The sequence below is a fragment of the Stylophora pistillata genome, chromosome 12 (assembly GCF_964205215.1).
Source record: "Stylophora pistillata chromosome 12, jaStyPist1.2, whole genome shotgun sequence".
Lineage (NCBI taxonomy): Eukaryota > Metazoa > Cnidaria > Anthozoa > Scleractinia > Pocilloporidae > Stylophora > Stylophora pistillata.
Genome location: NC_142530.1, coordinates 18,046,770 through 18,071,665, shown reverse-complemented (window position 1 = coordinate 18,071,665; position 24,896 = coordinate 18,046,770). Strand labels below are relative to the sequence as shown.

Sequence of the window (24,896 nt, the reverse complement as noted above, 5' to 3'; positions counted from 1 at the left end):
TAATAACTTGTATTTATATAGCGCTCATATCTTAAACTCATGGCGCTTTACAACACTGTACGGGGGACTTTACCAGACTGTTAAGCAGTTTACAATCAAATGAAAGCGAATATAACAGATGCCCCCTCCCCACTATTCCCAGTAACCAGGCCAGACCACATCACAGTAATCTCGTGAAGTGGGTTCTTTAACGTCCCCTGCCTAACCAAATTAACTAATTAATAGTTGCAGGAGACAGGACCTCCATTTATTCGTCCCTATCCGAGAAGACTAGAATATCTAACCATTTCTTGATTGATGTTATAGAAAGGTAGCACATTCCTCTCGATTATTTTAAGACCCTGAGTGTTGGTCCGGCCGGGGCTCGAACCCTCGACCTCCCGCATAACAGTCCGGCGCTTAACCAATTGAGCTAACCGGGAGGCGGTTAGATGAAGGAGTTACAATCACTTGTAACTAGTTCATCTCCCAAGCTCCTCCATCCTAGATCAATATATAAAACAAAGACCTCCATTTAATTTAAGGAAAGGTCTTAAAAATTGGGTTTCTTTTAGGTGGGAGCATGATCAGTGATGTGATGCGTTAAGATCGACCCAGCAACCTAGTTTATATTTTCTTTAAAACATGTGATATAGATCAAGCATGGGATCAAGATGGCTGGATATTGGCCGAATTCTTTGGTCCGTAAAAGCGCAAAAAAAAAATAGGAAGAGGCAACAATCTAGTCATCTTGACCGAACAGGCTTGGACACTAAAAGGCCGTTTATTATGCAGTAAAAAAATTTCGCTTTAGAATCAAGAATTACTTGTTTAATTCTCAGCTGAGAAAGAAAGCCAACTATATTTGTAGTGCAATGAATCATATTTTCTTTGTTTTGACTTTTTACTGATATATGTGTAATGAAAGAGCAAATAAGAAATCTAGTTTAAACTATAATAGAAACCATGGCATTCAACCACAGACAAGTTTATTACTGAAACTATAATAGAGGTAATATTCAACACACTGGTTTATAATGAGTACACACCCTCAAAGTTAATTTGTTTGGGTCAATATGATAACATATATGTATGATGCACGATCCTCGCAGTAGAGAGCGCTATTTATGCGATAGCGAAAATCAGACCTGAAAAAATCAGGCCTGTACGGGATTCGAACCACTAACCTCTGCGATACTAGTATAGCGCTCTACCAATTGAGCTAACAAGCCAACTGGGTGCAGGCCGTTAAGTTGATTCGTAATGGACCCGTGATGATAAATCAGATACAATGAATACATGAAGCTCATATATTCATTGTCAGGTCAGTGGTTCGAATCCCGTACAGGCCTGATTTTTTTTTCAGGTCTGATTTTCGCTATTGCATAAATAGCGCTCTCTACTGCGAGGATCGTTCATCATACGTATCTAATACCGCAGTTCAAAATATATGAACTTCATATATTCATTGTATATGATAAAAAATGTAACTTATTTACACATTTCTTGATCATCAATGTCTAAGCACAATCCTTTAAATTTATCAATTATCATTATATCAATTCTCCTTAAAATCTAAATACACAGAGAGGGAGCAAAAATTGAAATTCTACAGCTTGGACAGCAGAAATGATTTGTAGCAGAACTTTATATCATTTCTGAACTTAAGAATACAGCCAATTTGTAAAATGACCTTTCTACAGAACTTCAGTGTTATACTTAATTAAGTAAGTTCTAAAATGTTTGATAACTGAAAACAAAAACAGATGTACCTATGGGTAAATAGAAACTTCCAATATAATGTACAATCATTCTGGAACTAGTGGCATCAAAACCATATAATCGCATAGAATAACAGAAAAATGTAACGTAAGAAAATTTTGAAAGCATTTTTACCAGTCTTGGTCAGGCAAAAAATGTGAAATGAAATGCATTATTGCGGTTAACTCTGAAAGTGGAGTCATTCATAAAAAAGAGAAACCCACCAAAAACATGTATATACACTTCTCTACAGTTTTGAAAGCGACTACGTACAAAACAAGAAAAAAAAAGGGAAAAGAGAAAGAAGAAACACAGAAAAAAATCTCAATACTGAATATGAATATGCCTATCTAAATAGGGAAATTCAATTTGTTTATGGTTTCATAGTAACCTCCCCTCTCATATCAATCAAATGTAATTCGGTTCTGAAGTGAGTGTTTTCATTTGATAAATTTATAACACAGGAAATTAGTATAAGACAGGGTTCGACTTAAAAAAAAACTACTATTTTGGAAAAACTTACAGTTCCTCGTAAAGCTTTCCAAAACATCACAGCTTACTATTACAGGGGTCACTAGGAGGGGGGTGTTGCGTCAATAACGAGCGAAAATGGCAACACTAGGCGTTCACAGAACAAGTACTTTACTTCCTTTGGTTGGCCAAAAACTCAAAACAACAGCGATGCGTCCATCAGTAGTCACTGTAATACCCTCGACCGAATAGTTACCTTCCTGTTGGGTTTGTACGCTGCGTACAAATTCACCATTTTTGGTGTAGATTTCTACATGCAGGTCTTTCTTTTCTTCAACACCAGCGACGACGACATGTTCACCTGCTCGGTGAAATGTGAGCCTAACTGAACCAAAGCCAGTTGAGCTTTGCAGTTCAAAACTTTTGAGATGGTCGCCGCGGCGTTCACTGAATATGTGAACACACGAATCAAATCTTTCCACCACTATAACACGGCCATCATTACAAACAATGGAATGCCTCGGTTCCTTCAATATGCCTTTTCCGAAATTTCGAACAAACTTTCCATCAGTGTCATATTCCTCCAATGTCCTGCCCCTCAGTGTCACTACTTTTCCTGTATCACTGACCGACAGTCCTCTGTACAAGCCCTCTCCCCTCAAACGAAACTTGTGAACCAGATCAGCGGCTTTAGTAAGTTTGTAAACCCAAAAAGATATCTCAGTCCCAGGCTTCTCCAGGATGGTCAGCACAAAGATGTTATCGTTCATGTCTGTGGCAACATCACAAATACATAACTTTGTATTTGCGTCCTCGTTAGGGAGACTGATTTGTTTCACAAATGTGCCGTTTCTGTCAAACACCTTTGCATGACAATCTTCAAATTCCCCGACAACGAATTCTCCGCTAGAGTTTGTAGCGATACCTGTCGGCCACCTTAGATGTTGTTCTTCTTCGCCCTCCTGACCGAATGACCATGGTGTTACACAAAAGTGTTCCATTCCATGCTTGCGCAGAACTTTGCTTACTCTTTCGTCCGACAATATTTGAAGGTTCTCTTTTCCGGTGTCAACAATATGAGCAGGATAGATCGCAAGAGACAAACCCTGAGTAACCGCTACCGTGATGTCGTGGATGACACGATTCACATGACAGACATTACAGATGATTTCCCTCCTTTCCTCTTTACTGAACAAACCCCTAACTGCCTGGATTCCTGTTTTAAGCTGAACATCAAAACTGTTTTTCACAGCTGTCATGGAGTGTAGTTCGTCAATGCACACTCTGCATCGTGCCAATGTGTCCACAGGATTGTCCACTGTTTCCAGTATTGTCGCCATAACTCGGTACTGCATGGCCAGAATACGGTCAGACGATTCTAGAGCTTCGTTGTTGAAGGCTTCTGTTGCTTTTCTTCGAGCATCTTTGAAAGATTCCTTTGCACTAGAAAGCTTTCTCGTTTCTGATTCATCTAGGTCGTTAAACTCCAAGTTTTTAATTTCTTCAGCGAGACAAACGCTTTCAGCCCGTGCTGCTTGTCCTGTTACTGCGTTAAACCCGCTTTGGGACCTTGGCTTGTCAAACACTTCATACAACAACTCGATTCCTTCTTTGAAGAAGCTGATACTTGCCAGCAAATCTTTCCTTGATAAACCATCCAACTTTGACTTGACATCGTCGATTTCACGCACGATAAGAGCACGAAATTTTTGATGTGTCACATCGCCATCTTTAAGTTTCTCCGCTGCTTTATTTCTGCCTTTATTTATAAGCAAGCCGATAGTGGATTTAAAGACAGCTACTGCAATCGAAGACATCACTTTAACACTGTTTTGAAACGAAGCTACAGTATTGGCAGAAATAGGATGTGAGTAGAATACGTAAACTGAGTTGACCGACTTCCTCTTTGAAATAACAACTCAATCACATGCTTTTTTTTTTTTTATATCAGTGCCTCACAAAAAAACAGAGCACTATTCACTGTTCACTAGTCGTACAGAGTTCGGAAGGAAACGAGAACGTAGGTCGGTTTAAAAACTGTAAACAATATGTGGTCAATAGTTCCCTTTGATAATTTTGACATGTGAGTTGTTTTAATTTCTCAATTTACTTTTATAGCGTAGTACACCAGGAAATGAAACGAAAAGTGAATAAAGCGCGTTACAGGGGCGTTAAACTTCAAGTACACTCGGAACCACAGGATTGAGAGACTGAAAACTCAATATCTTGATTTCACCAAGCATGAAACACTCTTTAGACCGGCTACGTTCTGAGTCAAAGTACACAGAATGAAGAGCAAAATGCATTTTTTCTCAAACAGTTGTAGTCGTCGCCATTTGAAATATATTGTGTTATACTTTTTACTGATACTGATAATCGTATCTTCAGCAGCTGTTTAACAAATATTTCCATGTTGACGCGCATTTCTTTATTGATTTTACACAGATGACGTTAAAATATGGTAAGAACGACCAAAATAACACTTCCGCCATGAGTCTGTTCAGTAATGGAACACTAATCACGTGAAACTGAAAGTGGTTAAGAACAAAAAAGTGGCACATGAGGGGCAGCTGAGTGTGTCACTGATATTTTTACCGTATTTTGAAGTCTTTCGTGATCTATTTCTGAACAGACGCACGGAAACATGGAATCTATTTGTTTTATATAACAAAGAAGCAAAAAGTTATGACAGATGACGCCATCCATGCCACTGCTTTCCAACAGAACATAAATAGGAAACAGTCTATATACGTACAGATTCACCTCGTGACAAATACATTAGTGACGTCAGACAAGAGAAGACGGTTGACCCTTGTAATGAATACACGTCAATGATAACTCTGTGCCGGAATTGTCAAACATAAATGTGTTCCCTTCATATCTTCAGTAAACTGAATGCATTATGGCCTTCCTTTCTACAAGTAGGATACCTCTTAGCAATTTATTTACAATCTATGTTTGAGGGCTATAAAAATTCCTTCGGGATCATTAGCAGGAAAGATAAAACCTCAAAGGTTGCCTGTGGAGAATGATTGAGTCAAAAATAATTCATGATTAAACAATTTAGCACACTATTGCGTAAAGGATGCGGGGGCTATGCGATTGTGGCGTCATTCTATTGTCCCTGAGTTTAACCTTGTTTTTCACCCGAAGCCTCTGTTTCGCTTTTTTATTATGCTAAAGACAATTGTCATTGGTTTAATTAAAATTGAACAATTTCTCGATCCGTGTTAATCCCAGATTACTAGCTGAAGATTTATTCGGAGAACACCCTACAGACAGGGCCACGGAAAGTATGAAGGCGTTTGAATAAAAGAGTGACGCATGAGAAAAATAAAACCAAACATTCGTAAGAGGAATCGTTGTAGTTCCTCCTTCCTTCTGCTTCCTCAAAACTTCGAGGAGAATGCATCCATGATTGGCTTGTGGAAGCATCATAAAATTAGTCCCTATAAGACGTCAGAGTATATTAGCCTTACTTTCCAATGAAGAATCATCCCTTTCACTATGATGCTAATGATGATGATGCCGGTGACGATCATGACGATAACGCGACTTCCGCTTTCTTTTACCGCCGGAAGTGTAGCTATCACTTCCACTTCTTCGAGAACTATGTGTGTCTCGTTTGTCTTCCTCATCCTGTTGTGTGTTGTGAGGAATAGAACCTCTGCTATTCTCTCCATATTCTCTCTTACCTTTATCATGTGTTTAACCGCGACATTAGGTCCGTCGATATGAATTCTTCTCTCTTCTCTATTTAAAGACCTGTTTGTATTGTTATCTTCATGATCACAGTAATGAGCTTCTTGAATATTGTCCTGATATATTTGAGTGTGATTTTACATCTGTCACGCTTTCTCTGTATTCAAGATTGGCCCTTTTTCTCATGTAAAACGTCTCCATTTCCTCAAGTTATTCCACGCTATCATTGCTGCTACTTGACTTTTGACCTCGTTTCTTTCGATTTCTTACCTGTTTGAGCGCGTCAGTGACAGGAGAGGTATTGCTATGTTCCGGCAATCTCTCCTTCTTTAAAGCTGCTCTTACGTCGGGTTCCCATTATTCTTGTGACCTTTATATTCCTCTTCAAAAAATTTCTGTTTCAGGGAACAAGATAAAAAATTCTGTTTATACGGTCATTTAATTACTGAAAGGTAACATGTTTACTGGGTAGCGTGAGTTTGAGTTTCTGAACACACAATCTTTTTGATCAAGTGGGGTAGAATGGGTCTGGAACTTTCGACTTAGTATACAACCAATTGAAACTTTGTTTTTATCGAAAAGGGAGGTTGGTAGACTGACAGGCAAAGGGGAATGAGAAGGGAAAGTTTTCTGCCAACGGGAGGCGGTGTCGCTCGGTACGATGCGTGTATAGAGAGGGTCAACAATTGTAAAAGTGATTCAATTCTTTTAATGCCAAGTAATTCTCATTATTGTCTGCAACACATTCCTCACAGTTCTAGATCTAAGTAATTGCGGCTAGATCAAAATAACCCCCTACTTGAGGTTTTCATGTATTCGATGCTTGATATAATGTTAAAAATGGAGGGAGAAATTATGTCTTACCGAGTCATTAATGGGAGTAATCACCCAAAATAATTCGTTATGTCGAATTTCTCATGAGTATTAAATCGCATTCAAGTATCATCACCAATTGAAATCTGCTTGTAATTGGACCGATGTTCTGTCACGATAAACTAACTGACTGCTTTAATTTTGGGGGAAATCTTGTATTATCTTACTCTTTGTTGGCGTTATATACTTTGCCGCTCAAGATAACAACCGTGGCTATTCCGACTATTCCAGCGTCACGCTTCGCATGAGTCGGGGATTCCCTCGACTTTCCTTTGATGACTCCGGTTTAACAATAACACTCGTGAGAGCTTTATTAGCAAACATCCACACCATTCTTAGAAAATAATCGGATCCAAGGCCAGGCAGGTGAATATCTCCGTTTGAAGCGGGAAAAAGATGTAAATTTGGTAGTTTTACAGCTGAGACCCGATCAAACAACACGCAAACAAATAAACTCCAAGTTATCGTAGTTTTCGAAGTCATCCTGACGGATCATCAAAGTGTCGAGGAATTCGAGATAACACTAGCTTTTCGGAGAAATAAGATTTTACATCTCATTAAGGCTGAAAAAACAGTTCAAGTTCAGTACGGGACATGGAATCCTTTTCACTGAGTAGAATGTTCACATGACACCGTCATCTTCATTTATGTGTGTTTGTGGAAGATGTGTTACTTTATATTACATGTGTGGCTGACCTTGATGTTGATATTTTTTAAAACGTCTGTTAAATTTAAAAACAGAAAATAAATATTGATTTATGCCTGAGTTTCTTGTAAACTTCACTTTGACTTGAAGGAATTCGATTAGAAAATGTAAAATGACAGAATCTCATTTCTAATCGTTTTTGAAATTCCTACACATAATTATAGAAAAGTGGTTTTTCTCATTTAAAATTGTACAAAAAGTGACTTTCTGATAAAAATGTATCCCAACGTAAAGAACTGGAACGTTAATAAAAAAAACATCTGGAATAGCACAAATTTCCATAAGGTATCATTTTCAAGTAAAATGGTAAATTTCACATTGGGTCGTTCTTCCTTTCTAGGGTGCTAAGATGAAAACTGTTCTTCATAAAACAAAATATCATGTTTTAGGCTGCAATGGTATGAAGCCCACTAATACAATAATTAAAATTTCAGTTTAGAGGTTTAAGTTGGAGCAGTGAGGAATAAAAAGGGGCTTACTAGAAAGAACGGGCTATAGTGGGGGGGGGGGGGGGCTGATTAAGGAGGGGGGGCTGATTAAGGAAAACAGGAGACTGAGCAGAACACAAAGGGTGTACTAGAGAGAAAGGCTTGATAGAGTAGGATAAGAGGGGTGTACTAGAGAGAAAGGCTTGATAGAGTAGGATAAGAAGGGCGTACTAGAGAGAAAGGCTTGATAGAGTAGGATAAGAAGGGCGTACTAGAGAGAAAGGCTTGATAGAGTAGGATAAGAAGGGTGTACTAGAGAGAAAGGCTTGATAGAGTAGGATAAGAAGGGTGTACTAGAGAGAAAGGCTTGATAGAGTAGGATAAGAGGGGTGTACTAGAGAGAAAGGCTTGATAGAGTAGGATAAGAGGGGTGTACTAGAGAGAAAGGCTTGATAGAGTAGGATAAGAGGGGTGTACTAGAGAGAAAGGCTTGATAGAGTAGGATAAGAAGGGTGTACTAGAGAGAAAGGCTTGATAGAGTAGGATAAGAAGGGTGTACTAGAGAGAAAGGCTTGATAGAGTAGGATAAGAAGGGTGTACTAGAGAGAAAGGCTTGATAGAGTAGGATAAGAAGGGTGTACTAGAGAGAAAGGCTTGATAGAGTAGGATAAGAGGGGTGTACTAGAGAGAAAGGCTTGATAGAGTAGGATAAGAGGGGTGTACTAGAGAGAAAGGCTTGATAGAGTAGGATAAGAAGGGTGTACTAGAGAGAAAGGCTTGATAGAGTAGGATAAGAGGGGTGTACTAGGGAGAAAGGCTTGATAGAGTAGGATAAGAAGGGTGCACTAGAGAGAAAGGCTTGATAGAGTAGGATAAGAAGGGTGTACTAGAGAAAAAGGCTTGATAGAGTAGGATAAGAAGGGTGCTGTTTCTGAAAGGTGGCTCAACTGAGGAGAGGGCTCCTGATAGCCATAACTGTAAATACCAGCACATGAACCACTGGGCCAACTCTTCTCCTTCAGTTGATAACTACAGACATGTTCTATTTCTCAGGATAAAACAACAGCAACAAAATCACACTTTAACAATATTTTTTTTTTTTGGTAAAGGCACCTTTTAAAAATCAAAAGCAACTAAACCAGAAAATATAAGACAAAAGCAGTTACTGGTAAACCATGTTATACATTGCAATTACACTCAATTTCAAACTTTTTTCTTGGATATCATGGCAAACATATAATGATATGTAGGAGCAAATATTTCGTGACAAGGGTTCCAGTCACTCAAAAGTCAGTTTTCAGAATGAACCTACTGGAAGTAAACATCTTAATAGGATATTCAAAAATTACAATAAATACCATCAATCTATGAAGTTAAGATGAAAATGCTGTACTCTCAATCAATAACAAAAGCTAGTTATTAGAAAGCAAAAATGATTAACTAGTAACTTTTTCATATCTTTGTTATTGGAAAAACTTAAAGGTAATCTCATTGCAAATTTCTATGAACCTGTCAAATGTTTGTCACTCAAAGTGCTAAAAAATGCAGCCATGGTATCAGAGCATTACTTCAAAAGAAGATCATTTAGAATGTGACCACTTACAATTAAAGAACTACTGGAAAATATGTTAAAGTAAGGTTCAACACACACCAGTTAATGATAAGCAAACACTTGAAAACTTAATTAATTTAGGTCACTATGATCAAAAACATAACTTTGCACACTTCTTATCATCAACATCTAAGCACAACACTTTTAAATCTATAAAATATCCTGACATCAATTCTCCTGGATATCTCAATACACAGAGAGGTACCAAGAATATGGCATTCTTCATCAGAATATCTGGATTGTACATAATATTTAATTCTCTGGACAAGCCAATAAATCATCTAAGAGAATTAATATTTGCATCTTTGGAGTTTAGGGTTACTTAACTGCAGAGCTTAAGAATAATAACTGAAACAAACAAGTGTCTAGCTTTTCTTTTCATAATCTGTACTCAATCAAAATCATTTGACGTTTACTCTTTCATGTGTCTAAAATCAAGATTTCTCGTTAGTAAAAAAAAAAACCATGACATTAACTTACAATGATCTGAGCCAGTAGACAGACTTGTACATGTAATATATAACCAATATCGTGACAACTATCATGCTTTCATGTGTATTATTAAATGTATTGAGTCCATCTTTTCGCCTCAAATATGCAATAAAGGAACTATTCTTTTCTCTTTTTTTTCTTTCAGTGGATATTGCTTATATCAGAAATAAAAGTTGCCACCTTACATGGCAGAAATCCAGTTAAGTTATTTCTGTCAAGTTTTTCTTTTTTTAAAAATAGAATTTTAATAATACAAATTGAATAAATTGTGAATAAATTGCACCAATGAGGTTGCAAGGATTACCAGGGATTTCAAAGTTAATATAAAAGATCAGGAAATAACTATGACATGATTCAACTCATAAAACTCCTGTTTTGGAAACGCTCACAGTTATCAGTTCCTCGTAAAGCTTTCCAAAACAACACAATTTATCGTTACAAAGGTGCAAAATAAATGTGTGAAAAAGGCAATGTAAGGTTTTCACATAACGAGCACCTCAGTTGAGAAAGATGAAGTAACAGCAACGCGTCCATCAGTAGTCAGTGCAATGCCTTTAAGCCAGTAGGAATGCTCTCGTCGGATTTGAGCACTGCGCTCAAACTTACCATCATTGGCGTATGTTTCGACATGCAGGAGTTGTTTCATCGAAGAAGCGACGACGACATGTCCACCTGCTCGGAGATAAGTAAGCCTAACTACAGAATTGAGATGTGGGTTTTGCAGCTGAAAATAGTTAAGGTGGTCGCCGTGTTCACTGAATATATGAACACCATCAAAGTTCCCCACCATAATATGGCCATCGTTAGCGATAGTGATATCCGACGCGTTATGCAATATTCCTTCTCCAAAGCTACGAACAAACTCTCCATTAGTGTCATATTCCTCCACAGCTCTCGTGTTCCTCAATGTCAGTATTTTTCCAGCGTCACTGACTGACAATCCCCTGGACCAGTCCTCTTTTCTCAGACGAAACGTGTGATGCAGGTCAGCGGTTTTAGTAAGTTTATAAACCCACCAAGATCTCTTAGTTCCAGGCTTCTGCAGTTCGGTCAGCACGAAGATGTTGTCGCTCATGTCTGTGGCTACGTCATAGATAAATAACTTTGAATCTACTTCATCAGTAGGGAGACTGAAATGCTTCAAAAACTTGCCGCCCCTGTCAAACACCTTCACACAACCATTGTCATATTCCCCAACGATGAATTCTCCGTTGGAGTTTGTAGTGATACCCCACGGCTCCTTCAACTGCTGCTCCTCTTCACCCGCCGCACCAAATGACCAAGGTGTTACACAACAGTGCTCTATGCCTTGCTTGCGCAGAATTTTGATTACTCTTTCGTCCGTTAATAATTCAACGTCTTCTTTTCCGGTATCAACAACATGAGCGGGATAGATCGCAAAAGACAAATCTTCACCAACCGCTACCTTGACGTCATAGATGACATGATTCACGCGATAGACATTGCAGATGATTTTCCTCCTTTCCTCTTTACCGACCAAACCCCTGACTGCCTGGAGTCCTTTTTTAGGCTGAACATCGAAACTACTCTTTACAGCTGCCATAGAGTGTAAATCGTCAATACACACCCTGCATTGTGCTAATGCATTCGCGGGATTGTCCACTGTTTCCAGTATTGTCGCCATAACTCGGTACTGCATGGCTAGAATACGGTCAGATGTTTCTAGTGCTTCGTTGTTGAAGGCTTCTGTTGCTTTTCTACGAGCATCTTTAAAAGCTTCCTTTGCTTGACCGAGCTTTCTCGTTTCTGATTCATCAAGGTCACTAAGCTCCAAGTTTTTCATTTCTTGAGCGAGAAAAACCGTTTCAGCACTAGCCGCTCGTGCTGTTACCGCACCAAAACCGGTTCGGGACCTTACCTTGTCAAACACTTCATACAACAACTCGATTCCTTCTTTGAAGAAGCTGATACTTGTCAACAAATCTTTCCTTGATAATCCATCCAAGCTTGACTTGACATCGTCGATATCACGCACGATGAGAGAACGAAACTTTTGGTCTGTTACATCGCCATCTTTAAGTTGCTTTGCCACTTTATCTCTACCTTTGTTCACAAGCAAGCCGATAGTATGTTTAAATACGGCTAATACAATCGAGGACATCACTTTAACCCCGGCTTAAAACGAGGCAACGGTATTCGCAGAAGTAATGTGAGAATATAAGAATCACTGCTTTTGACTGACACTTTAATCAAAAGCTTTTTCCGTCTCAGTGCCTCACAAAAGAACAGAACATCAATCACTGTTCGCCGATCGATGGGAGATTAGAAGGAAATGAAAACTTAACTTTGAAATATGTAACCAATATATCGTCCAGACTTAATTTTTTAATAGTCTTGACATTAAAATTACTTAAACCTTTTTTTTCCCGTACAGCGTATTTGTACACCATGCAGGAAAAGAGATGGAGACTGAACACGGCGCTATTGAAGCGTCAAATGCCAAGTACACTTCAAACCACAGAAGTGAAGTAAACAAAACTCAATATCTATTAGCATCTTGATTTCCCTAAGCATGAAACGTTCCAAATCAAATTACTTGAGAAGAAGAGTGAAACACTTTTTCAAACAAAGGTAGTCGTCGTCACTCGTAATTTATCGTACTTTTTACTAGATTGATTTTAAAACAATACTGCGTGTCCAACAGCAGTTAACAAATCCATTAGTGACCTAGCCAAAGAAGACGGTTGACCCATGTTAAGAATGATCAGCTAGTATCAACTTTGTTTACAACCAAACAGATTTGTTCTCTCTTCAAACAAGACCATTTGGCTATTAATATCTTCATTTAAATACATTATAGCCGTCCTTGCTACAAGTAAGATACCACATAGCAATTTTATGTCTAACCTGTAGGTGAGGGCTACAAAGACTCCTTCGCGATCATTAGCCTGAAAGCAAAACATCAAAGTTTGCCTGAAGGAACGATTCAGCAAAAATAGCTCATAATTTCACAGTCTAGAACAGTAATACGTACGGAAAGGAGGCGGGGTTTAAGTTTTATTACTACGTGAAGAAACCATTTCTCATTCCCTGCTCTTCTTTGTTTTTACCACTAAAAAACACCAAGCAGGAATCGATAAACTTGTTAGTTCTCTCTTCTTTCGGCTGCATCAAGACTTCGAGGAGGTTGCATTCCGCGATAAGCTCGTGGAAACATTACAAATTAGTTCTCATGGACATGTCATCTCTCTTATAAAGTTTATCAGCCTTACTTTACTCATAGAGAAGAATTCCTTTCACGATCATGACGATGCCGGTGATGATGGTGCCGGTGACGATGATGCCGATGACGCGACTTCCGATTCCTCTCACTAGAATCATCGCTATCGCTATCACTACTGTAAGAACTATCACTGTTTGTATGTTTGTCTTCCTTATATTGTTGTCTGTTCTGAGGAACGGAATCTCTATTACTCTCTCCGTACTCTCTCTTTCCTTCATCGTGTTTAATCGAGACGTTTGGTCCGTCTGTGTGACCTATCCTCCCTTCTTCATTTAAAGATTGCTTTGTTTTGCTATCTTCCACATAATCACGTGTTTCACTCCTTGAATGTCGTCCTGTGCTGTTCGAGTGTGATCTTAATTCAAGATTGGCCCTTTTTCTTTTCAAATATAAAACGCCGTCGTTACCATTTCCTTGTTGTTCATCGCTATCACTGCTACTGCTCGACTTCAGTCCCCTTTTCTTTTGGTTTCTTACCTGTTTGTAGGAATCAGTGACTGGAGAGGTAGTGCCATGTTCTTCAATCTCTCTTTTTTTAAAGCTGTTCTTATGTGGGGTCACTGGCTCGCTGTCTTCGCTGTCATATCTTTTGCCGCTATCTCTTTCCCGATAAGTCCTTGTTAAGTTGCTAGGGTTTGTATGATCAGGAGATGAGTGGTCAGTTTGTTTTGATATTTCTTTAAGTGACGATTCCTGCTTTGCCTGAGACTCTTTCTCAAGCTCTCTCTGGGGAGATCTGGAGCGTCTTCGTGGAGACTTCGGGCTTCTTCGAGGAGAGTTCGACCTTCTTTGCGGAGACTTAAATCTTCTTCGCGAGGATCGAGGAGAATTAGAGCGATGACTAACTCTTCTGCGTGGAGATCTAGACGAGTCTCGTGGGGACCTTGAGCGTCCGCGTGGAGATCTCGCACGTCGTGGAGGAGACCTTGATCGCCTTTGAAGGGAACGATTCCATGGTGGAGTTATTCGTGTCACGCTACTGTTGGATTCATTGGAGGGTGGAGGTGTGCGATATCGCTGAGGAATGAAAAGAAAACCAAATTACAGATTAAATGTACTTGTGAGAACAAAACAGTAGATCAAAGACTAAATAAGTTATAGATTCCGACATTTTTTCCTTTGCAGCGTCCAAGTGCCACACAAAATGTCGCTTTCCGTTGACCCCTTGCCGAATTAAACATCAATAGCATTGTATATTTCTCCTCACCATGTTTCCTCTGCCTCGAAGAATCCTTCCAGACTGGGAAACCTACATTGAAATTTATGATTTAAACGTCAAACATGGAGCTTATTTTTATTTCAAGTAGCTTTTCAGTGTTTCCCCAAAAAATTAAGCCATACATTCTAGTCATCTTCAAAATAGTATTACAAAATCCAATTTAAACTTATTGCCATGGGAACAAGAAACGTACATCCCGTCTAAAATCATCACGCAATATAATTCGTAACAACTTGGTCCAATCCACACTCTTCCTCTTTGAGACCTTGACCACACTAAACCATACTTGCCATACTTAAAGCAAGAAAAAATCTAATATGTAAACCCGTTAAACCAAGAGATAGAAAGCAAATTCTCCCCGCCGATGGCCATACCTTGCTGTGGTACTATGTCCTAAGAATTTAGCGTAAAATCAGAACAATATCCCCAGTTAACATTTTCCTTGATTCTCATCGTCCTTCAACCCAAATACGTATTAAAATCGTACAGAGAATTTACCAACTGATCTCTTCTGAGAATCAAAAGGTTGACTCGCTATCCAACAAACAACATCATTAAGGTAAAATTACGACCGCATAAACAAGAGTGAAAGTCGGGCGTTAGAAAGGAAAGGAATCAACAGAGATATACTCAAGATAACTAAGAGAAACTAATGCGCCAGAAAGGAGATTTTTGACTTGAAGAGACGGTAAAAACGAATCTGCATTGTCATCATAATTTAAATTCAGCCTAACTGTCCTTAGGCTGTTCTCGACTCCCTCAGTAACGCCGTTTTGAAAAGACAAATTAAACAGCATAACCTTTAGCAACATGAACTGCCCTTAATAAGCACCGTTTCCCGTGGTACCTACCCTGCTCTTACGAAGAGACGTTTTTTCTGTTGTCGGAGACTTGCTTCTCCTAAGAATAGAAATTTCGAAAGTTAGTAAAAGTGTAGTAAAAGTGGTTTGATGATGGTCTGTACCAGTAATATCTACCAGATATTTTTCATTTACCAACCTGTCTTTCCCTTCTGCAATCCTTTTTTCCCTAACAGGACTCGGAGTGCGGCTTCTTCTAAACAAGAACGAGTTGTTAGGGACATCCGGGATTTCATCTGCAGCTACTGTACTAAAAGGCTCTGGGCTCTTCTGGGATTTCTCATTATCTGAACTGAAAATGAATCAAATATGCATGGTTAAGCGCATCCAGTTTTATCAAGAGTTAAAAAAATAAAACAACAGCAACAATATCAATTATTAAATTAACAATGATGATAATTTATGAATTCAAAAGAAACACTGTACGGAAAATCCTTAGTATGGTATAGTAGAAATGAAGAGGCAGAGGTTGACTTTGCAAAATTTTCTCTTTTACGTTCTATGAATAGAGGGGAAAAGGCATCCATTACAAAGCTTTTGTCCACGTACCAGGCTTTCAAAGCTATATTATACACACATTCCTATATTGTTTCCACGGAGAATATTATGAAAATGTCTCAAGGTGCAACGTACTTTGCAATAAAAATGAAGTCACAAATGGAAAGATAACTTACCCATCTTTCATTTCCTTCATTTTCTTATCCTTTGCCTTATTTTTTTTTCCCTTTTTTTTAGCAGAATCTTTCCGCTTTTCTTTCTTTTTCTTCTTTGACCGTTTTTTCTTTCGTTTCTCATCAGATGAGGACTCACCCTCTGAATCAGTATCAGACTCTGAACTGGACTCAGAAGCTGTGCTGGACTCTTTCCTTTTCTTTTTTTTCTTCTCGGCTTTTTTCGCCATAGCTTGAAAGAAAAAGTGAAAACAAAAACTTTTTAATAAAAAGACAGGATGATGAATGGATTGAATGATGGAATTAATTTTTAAAAAAAATGATAGGATGACCGCCTCCCGGTTAGCTCAATTGGTTAGAGCGCCGGATTGTGTTGTGCGTGAAGTCGAGGGATCGAGCCCCGGCCGGACCAATACTCATGGTCTTAAAATAAGTGAGGAGAATTTGCTACCTTTCTATAATCAAGAAATGGATAGATAATCTAGTCTTCTTGGATAAGGACGAATAAACCGTAGGCCCCCTCTCCTGGCAGGGTTAGGGGTAGGAGACGTTAATTTCCCACGAACGAGATTACTGTGTGATGGACGTCCTCCCCTGGGTGGGATGGGTGGGTGTTGGCCCTATAAAGCCCCTATGGGGAGTGGTCAATTAACCTATGTATGTATGAATGGGAGTGGATGACTATGTAAGAAAGGAGCTTGATTGGGTAACCCTGCGTGATCTGAATTACATAATATTCTCAGAGAAGCCACCAAGGCATTTTCTGGTCTACTTAGCATTACATCAAGAGGGCTAAAATTGGATCCCTACATTGCTGTTGCATCTAAATCTGGACTGGTAAAGTTCAGATTTTGATCAGCTTGGTGCAAAAAGATTCCTTCTTCCCAAGGGTGGATCCCATAGCAGAATAGCAGCTCCTTCCCCCCTCCCCATATGGATCATTTTGTCAGGTTTCCCTGACGATTCATTGGTACACATTTACAAGAATTCTTCTAGCTTGATGGTAGCATTGTGAAAATAAATAAAGGCTGATAGTTTCTAAATAAACTGTTTAGGGCTGCGTCGGTGGGGGTAACGAAATAATTTGGATATATCAACAAAGTTGAAATGGTAGCCCTCCGACGAAGGGCTAAATGGTTACCCCTCCGACGAAGGGCTAGCGCTCGAAACGTCAGCTTTTGTAGTCGTTACGGTGGTCAATTTACCACTTCAACTTAGTTGATATATCTAAATTATTTGTGAAAATAAAGGTGTCTTGCCTAAAAATACAACATAAGTGACCTAGGCAGTGTTTCAGAATTCAGAAAAGTAACTACATGGAGTGTGCTTCTTTTCCTCCATTTAAATTGATACTGACTGTTAAACACTTACTCTTCACTACTAAGGCTTTGAAGAGAATCTTCTTTTTAATATTTCACAAAATTAACTTCCACTTTTCCTATGGAAACTATTCTACTTGCGCATTGAATATTTGTTAATAATGCTGGGTAATGAGAAGCTTATTTGATGGCTCATATTCCTCAGCAAGTTCTGGAAAAAATACTGTACCATTTACACAGAGTGATTATTTGCTTAAAAAAGAATAAACAACTTTGGCAAAAAAGTAATTGAAACGCTTTTGATTTGTGTGAGAAATCCTCAAAGAGATCCTATAATGAGATGACATACCTACATGTTCATAGAAGAAAACCTGCATACTCTTATACTGAATTATCCTTTCCAGCCTGAAAGTTTGCATTTTCCTAACAAATAAGAACTAGAATTCTAAGTAGAGGGAATTATGAGGGTCTTTCTGTACCTTTAGCCTTTGCTTTTGGAATAAGCTCTCCACAGTTGGCGATTTTAACATCAACTTGGGGACGACTTTTGTCATCAACTTTTTGATTCTCAATTTCTGATACCACCTCATGTCCTTGAAGTACATGGCCAAATACCACATGGATCCTTCAAGACAACAATTAAAGATGAAAGTATGATTCCAAGCCCTAATTACATAAACAACAAATTTAGCTTTGGGAAGTTTAATTCTTATTTATGAATAAAGGCTGATAGTTTCTAAAGAAACTGTTTGGGGCTGCGTTGGTGGGGGTAATGAAATAATTTGGATATATCAACAAAGTTGAAATGGTAAATTGGCCACCATAACGATTACTAAAGTTGACGTTTCGAGCGTTAGCCCTTCGTCAGAGCGAATGAAGAAGTTTTTTCACCACTTATCGCCATAAATCCAAGCAGAAAAAAATTAGATTACAGAGAAAACAGGGTTGTTCAGATATTTATTAATATATCTCTGGGTTCAAACAGAAGCAGGGTTGTGGCTAAGAAATATTGCTGCCAGCTGACATTTCAAGCAGGGCAGCTAAAGGCCGTGAACAATTGTAAGTGTGTAACCTCAGAAATGCCTGTTGTGCGTTACCAAGCAATTGCCAGCCAGCAATCACTGCTTTTTCATCTGGTGAGTTTGACAGGAAGCCAGCACCTAGCAACAATGCTGCAGAAGGGAAGATTTCAGTTCAAAAAAACTTTTGAATTTAGCAGGCCATATGCTGAAAAACCACCTGCTAAGTTGACCCATTAACGCAGGTGTACTAGCTGAGATATTAAGATGATAAAACAATTTGATTCAGAACCACAGTTGCAAATTAGCTTGAAAAACATTCCCTTTACTTTATTTGTTGTTATAACATAGCTTGTAAATTCCTGCAATCAAATTCAATAGCCCAAGTGTGCTTCAATTTTCCATTGTGCACACTGGTGATGTCGGCAAACAAATGCCTTGCGAAAAAATTCTTTTTCTTGTGAGTGACTTCAGCATTTTTCATTGAAAAAATGGAAAAAACTTCTGCAAAAAAGTTAAACTAGACATGGCAACAAGCGAACAAGCTGATGAAGATCTGCCTACTTTTTCTTTGGGAATGGATTTTTTAACTCCCAAGAAAGAACCCAGAGAAAGGGAAAACAAAACAATCAACTCCGGTTTCATCTCGTTTCGCAACTCTAACTTTATTTCCATGCATGAATGCATCTGTCAGTTTTTGACCAATCTGAGACAAGATCATTGAAGCATACCGAAATACTTTCGCAAAACAAAATAAATAAACAACAAATTGAAGCGTAGGAGAGGGAATTTCTGCCCTTTATAAATAAACTACTGCATTGAAAATGTTATAAAACAATTGATTCATATGTCAGCTGTGCGTTCATTGAGATATGAAGCACTTGGGAAGTTCGGAGAGCACTCAAGAAGCTGGAGTTGCTCTCGGCTATGCCTCGAGCAACTCTTATGCATCTTTCGTGCTCTCCAAACTTCCCACGTGCTTCATATCTCGATGAACACACGCTGACATATGAACCAAGTGTTAATTTGCACTTTATTCCTACCCATTAAGTGAAAATTAAGATTAAAGCAGAATTTTCCATGCAATATCAACACATTTTCAAGCAGAAAGGCAAAAGGAAAAAAAGAAAATTGTCAACAATAGGATATTGTGCAAGAAAAGTAGGAATACTGGTGTTCTTCATTTTGATTGATTATGTACCACATATTTATCAGAATTAGGATAATGGTACAGTACATTCAGACACAATATACAATATAATTATACAACTGCATTAACACCTACAAGTAATTAACAATAGACTTTAAACACTTACCCATCCAGATGAGGAGTGGGTTGAGTGGTTCTATGGAATAAGAAAGGAAACATGTAAAATTTTTGAGTACTCAGTATCATTATTATTGAATTAAATGTTACAATCATTTTAAAGTGCCTATGAAGTAAAAATTTTTTTTGCATAATTTTGTAGCTTATTATGTCCTTATTAAGGAATGACAAAAGAAATTTCAAGAAAAGAAATTTAAATCGGCTTTTTGGTGGCTCAAAGTCCCTAAATTAGACGTTATCGGTGTCTCCGGAAACTGGGAATGAGTTTGGCTCTGATGACGTAGTTGGTGGTTCTGGCGCTTTGTTTAAGCTTTTGTTTGTCATCTTCAGAACCACCAACTACGTCACTTCCTTTGTAAGATGAGATTTGACGGCGCGCAAAATGGACCCATTTCAGATTGCAAAATCCAAACTTTGAGGTTCAAAAAATAATACAAGAAAGTTCTTTTGGTCAGTCAAAATCGCTTAGCTGTGTTCATCAAGACATAAGCAAACAAACAGGGCAAAAAAAATTTTTACTTCATTGGCACTTTAATGCTTTTGGATTTTAGAGTCAAACAAACGGACAGAATAAACAAACATTTTCTTTGATTATTTATGTTTGTCTCAAGAAATTTATATCTTCAGTTGGTAAACTGAGGTGTTTTGCTAACAATATAACTTAATTTTCCAAATCCAGTAACAAATATATAAATATTTTGCAGTGATTATTTATGGTCCATATACAAAAAGCCTGCTGCTTGTGATTGTGCCTCTTACTCTTTAATTGGCTACTATTCAATATGCTGAAAGGAGCTTAAAAGTAAAATTACTGGGTAATCAAGATTTCTTTGTTTTACTCACATGAAGAATTGTGATCCATTGGTATTAGGGCCCCTGTTAGCCATTGATAACAACATTGCCCTATCATGCTTAGCTTCAAAAGATTCATCTGCCATACACAACAAAAGAAAAAGCATTTAAACCTAATACAAAAAAAGAATGTAACACAGTAATTTCAATTAGGACTAATTTTTGTATTTGATCTTAGGAGAATGAATACCATGCATACATGTATCAAAAAGGGGATGTTGCTTGATTTAACATAATAAATTCTCAGAGCTAAAATTATAATAACAGATGTATGAAACATGGTGCAGAGAATTGATACATGTATTTGGATCTTAAGGATAGGTAGGTAGGTAGGTACACTTTATTTAGCCAGGGTGGCCCATTCAGCAGCGAGGCTGATATCCAGAGGGGCCCTGGAGTAAGAAAATTACAATAGTTAAGAATACAAGACATCTTGAAAGCTGAAAATACAGGATAAAATTTAAAAATACAAAAAATAATTTATAAGTAAAGGTATAGACAAACATGCAACAGTTTACAAGAATATAGTGTCTTATGTATGATGCACGATCCTTGCAGTAGAGAGCACTATTTATGCCATAGCGAAAATCAGACCTTTTTTCAGGTCTGATTCTCGCTATTGCATAAATAGCACTCTCTACTGCAAGGATCGTCCATCATACCTTTCTATAACCGCAGTTCAAAATATATGAACTTTCATATATTCATTGTATCTTATTTATCATCACGGGTTTATTACGAATCAACTTAACGAACCATTAACTTAGCGAACCATTAACTTAGCAAACCATTGCCTTCCATTGTTATTGTCACTTCAAGTGATTCAAATACAAGTACAGCTATCCAACTACACTTCGTAGAGTACAAATACCGCCACAGACAAGTACAAATATCAATGCGGTATTTGTACTGTAGAGTACCCGTTAAACAAGTTTTCTCGCATGGCGCAAGCAAAGAATTGAATTGTAGTTACAAAAAAAAAATGGCGGACAATTTGGATCATACTTCTGACGATGAAGAGTCAGAATGGCTGGAAAATATACATCCAAGTTTATTAGATGAATCGAACGAAGAAAAACAGCTAGATGACCTGGAAATTTCTTCATTTATTGAAGACAAAAGAAACAGCAACACGACTACGTGCCAATTCTACATACTTCCGTCACACACCCTCCGTAAATAAATGTCCGCGAAATTCGCCCGCACTGAAATAACAGTTTAGCGTGTTGGATAATAAATAACTTATTAGATGTTTTGTTGTGTAGTATTGCTGAGTCTTTTTACTTGTTATTTGTATTTTAACTCACCGTATGGGCTCATCAAAATACGGCACAACTTGTAAAAATACTCAGCGATTCTACACAGCAAAATGTCTAATAAGAAATATGTACTTGATCAAGAAGCATTACGTTTGTTACATACATGAGTACTAACCATCAAACATTCCTCCATAAATAGATTCCCCTCCTGTTCCATTACCTAAAAGGAAATATTCAACAGCCCCTACTGAGTTACATATGAAAAAAAAGTTTGTTACCAAAAAATTGGTTGTTCAAATTTTAAAACAGCTTAGTTACATTTATTTTAATCATTGATAAAAAAAAAAACATTAATGTTAATTGGCTTTACCAAATATTTCCATGATTCAATGGCAATCCAGCAGTAGAGGTTTCCATTAGTATCACCATGACATTACAAAGACCAGTGATATGCATGCATGTTTCTAAACCCACCTTTGGTGAAATCTCCTCCTTGGACCATAAAATTCTTAATAACCCGGTGAAATGGTGACCCTTTGTAGTGTAAAGTTTTCCCAGAAACCTTGCTTAGCCCATTTTCTCCTAGAAATAACAAGTTTTGTGATTATATGAAGTAAATAAAGAATATGAAAATTTATTACACGACTCGGTCAGTCAGAGGGCCAATAACTAAAATCAACCAATCAAAATGCTCTATTGAATAAATGCTGATAGTTTCGAAAGAAACTGTTTGGGGCTGCGTCGGTGGGAGTAACGAAATAATTTAGCTCCGACGAAGGGCTAACGCTTGAAACATCAGCTTTTGTAATCATTACGGTGGCCAATTTACCATTTCAACTTTGTTGATATATCCAAATCAAAATGCTCTATTGCTGGTCAATATTCTCTCAGTATTGGACAGGGCACTGTCCCGAATGGTCCCGAATGATACCGCACTTGTGTCCCTTTGAACTTCAGTCGTATAATAAATCTCTTATTGACCAAGCTTGCTCGGGACCATACTGGAAGAATATCGGCCCTCTGTCTTTTTTGTACGGACCTTGCCGTGCTCGGTCCATACTGTCAAGACCTTGGGCCGATATTCTCCCAGTGCGGCCCTCGCGCTTGGTTAATAAGATATAAAAATATTTATGTACTTGACCCTTAACACCTTAAAAGAGAAAGGGATCTAATTTCCTCCAACAGTATCACCCCTTGAATCAACTATAAAGGTCAAGAACCTCTTGATTGTTAAATAAGAACCTCTTGATTGTTAAACAAAGTCCCCTTGTAAGTGTACTATAGAAAAGAATTATATAGAGAAGAGTAGCAGGAACTTGCATATTGATGTTAAGGTGTAAACAGTTAAATTCATAAATATTAATAGCAAATACAACATGACAAGCTTACAAATGGTTAGTACACCACACCAAGCAATTCTTTAAGCTTGGAACAAAGAAAGGCCTAAGACCCTGGTGGCTTAATTCTGCCGTCTCTAATAAAAAATGAGTACTAATTGTGCCCACTAATTAATTAAGTGGTCTATAGCAGACAGTCACAATGATTTGCATTCACATCCATGGAGTGAGAGGGTTGAAGATGGATTTACTGCTAAATACAACATGAACTTATTGGGATTTAAAAAAAAAGTATTATTATCATCACTTACACGTAGCTTACTGTTACAAAGTTTTATCTCACCTGTACATAATGCTCTGAAATTATCACAAGTTTTTGGGCAAATATCAGCAAATAGTTCAAAAATTACCCTGCCAACTAGAAAGGAAAAACGTCTCATTTAATAGATCTCATGCATAAAGATAATGATAACAGTTCAAATTTTTCCCTCAAGGAGATGATTTGCATTGAAACTGTGGTTAAAACAAATTAATTTCTTCAAAAGTTTTGAGATTATACATCGAAAATACCACTGGCTGATTATTTGCAAACATTAAATCTGAAAGTGAAAAAGTTGGCCCAATTTTCATCAAGATAGACATGTCAAATCTATCTTAAGTTTTTTAGTTCTAAGAAGAAATAATTCAAGTGTTTTCTTTTTTTGCAGTTCTATCTCTTGGGTGCTTTTCTAACCCTTAAAACAGAATAGTATTTTTTTTAAGTTGAAGGCAACTTTGAACATTGCAGGAAACTGCTAAAAACACCAGGAAAAAGTTTTGCAAGGCTCTCATGCATGTAACAGAAGACACTTCCATAAATTTTTTCCACTTGTGACATTTAACCAATAAGGAAAATTCATCAAAAGGACTTCAAAAGTTCCCAACAATCAGCAAAGTTTTCTGATTTTAGAGTGATATGCTTAAAGATACTGAAAAAATTGGGGTAAGAAGGGAGTTTGTGCTCCCTCCCCCCCCCCCCCCCCCATGGTTACCCACGGAGGAATCGGTTCATGTGTCAATCTCATTTAACAAGTATGACTGCATCATTATTTAGTCTGTAACATCAAAATGGCATCTTAAATCTTAGGTGAAAGGCAGGCAGTGCAAAAGAAGATCTAGTGTCTAGAATAACTTCTTGATGCACCTGAAACTCTTCACGAATTCATTTAAGAAGTGAAGAAACCAGAGACCCCTTTATTATCTTGCCAATTTCTCCATTTACCATGCATAACCCCTCCTTTCTATATGCGTTACTCAATAACGCGCTAAGTTTGAACAAAGGGTTTTAATGGAAGCTAGTAATTGTAACATTCTCCGACTGTTGAAATGTTTCGAAACACGATCAATTTGTGATCAAAGCCCCAAAACTTGAAAAAGCAACACAAAACACTATTCAGGTCATCGTGAAAATGGAAGACAATTACAACACGAAATTGTTTAGTCTACACATTGAAAAAACAATTTCAGAAAAGTATCAAGTAAGCGATGGATGTACACATTGGAGACCGCGTTTGCAACCAAAATCTATCACTCGTACAAAATAATAGCTAGCGATTAACACTTGAGGCTTAAGTTGTATTTGTAATAAACTATTAGTATCTTTTTTACCTAGCGAGCCGTTAATTTCAACATCGAAAAAGCATCTGGGACGATAGCCTTTCGCTTTCGGAACCGCCATCTTGAATTTGTATGACCCGAAATGATGTCTGGGATACTCAACATTTAC

General features: G+C 37.8%; 3 protein-coding genes across 3 annotated transcripts; all 3 read right to left on the bottom strand.

The window, feature by feature from the left end:
• Window positions 1-925: 925 nt before the first annotated feature.
• LOC148719052 (uncharacterized) lies at window positions 926-4,147 on the bottom strand. The gene has a single exon (XM_088740851.1). The coding sequence runs from the start codon at window positions 4,026-4,028 to the stop codon at window positions 2,367-2,369; it is 1,662 nt and encodes a 553-aa protein (XP_088596977.1). The 5' UTR covers window positions 4,029-4,147; the 3' UTR covers window positions 926-2,366.
• Window positions 4,148-8,994: 4,847 nt separating this feature from the next.
• Window positions 8,995-12,198, bottom strand: LOC148719051 (uncharacterized). The gene has a single exon (XM_088740852.1). The coding sequence runs from the start codon at window positions 12,144-12,146 to the stop codon at window positions 10,506-10,508; it is 1,641 nt and encodes a 546-aa protein (XP_088596978.1). The 5' UTR covers window positions 12,147-12,198; the 3' UTR covers window positions 8,995-10,505.
• A 154-nt stretch (window positions 12,199-12,352) lies between these two features.
• LOC111331472 (peptidyl-prolyl cis-trans isomerase G) lies at window positions 12,353-24,863 on the bottom strand. Its single transcript, XM_022936594.2, has 12 exons — window positions 24,779-24,863; window positions 23,475-23,549; window positions 22,269-22,376; window positions 21,970-22,014; window positions 20,527-20,614; window positions 19,673-19,702; window positions 17,817-17,962; window positions 16,022-16,250; window positions 15,487-15,639; window positions 15,339-15,387; window positions 14,476-14,517; window positions 12,353-14,285 (listed from the first exon to the last, which is right to left on the bottom strand). The coding sequence occupies exons 1-12, from the start codon at window positions 24,846-24,848 to the stop codon at window positions 13,263-13,265; spliced, it is 2,058 nt and encodes a 685-aa protein (XP_022792329.1). The 5' UTR covers window positions 24,849-24,863; the 3' UTR covers window positions 12,353-13,262.
• Between the last annotated feature and the right edge of the window lie 33 nt (window positions 24,864-24,896).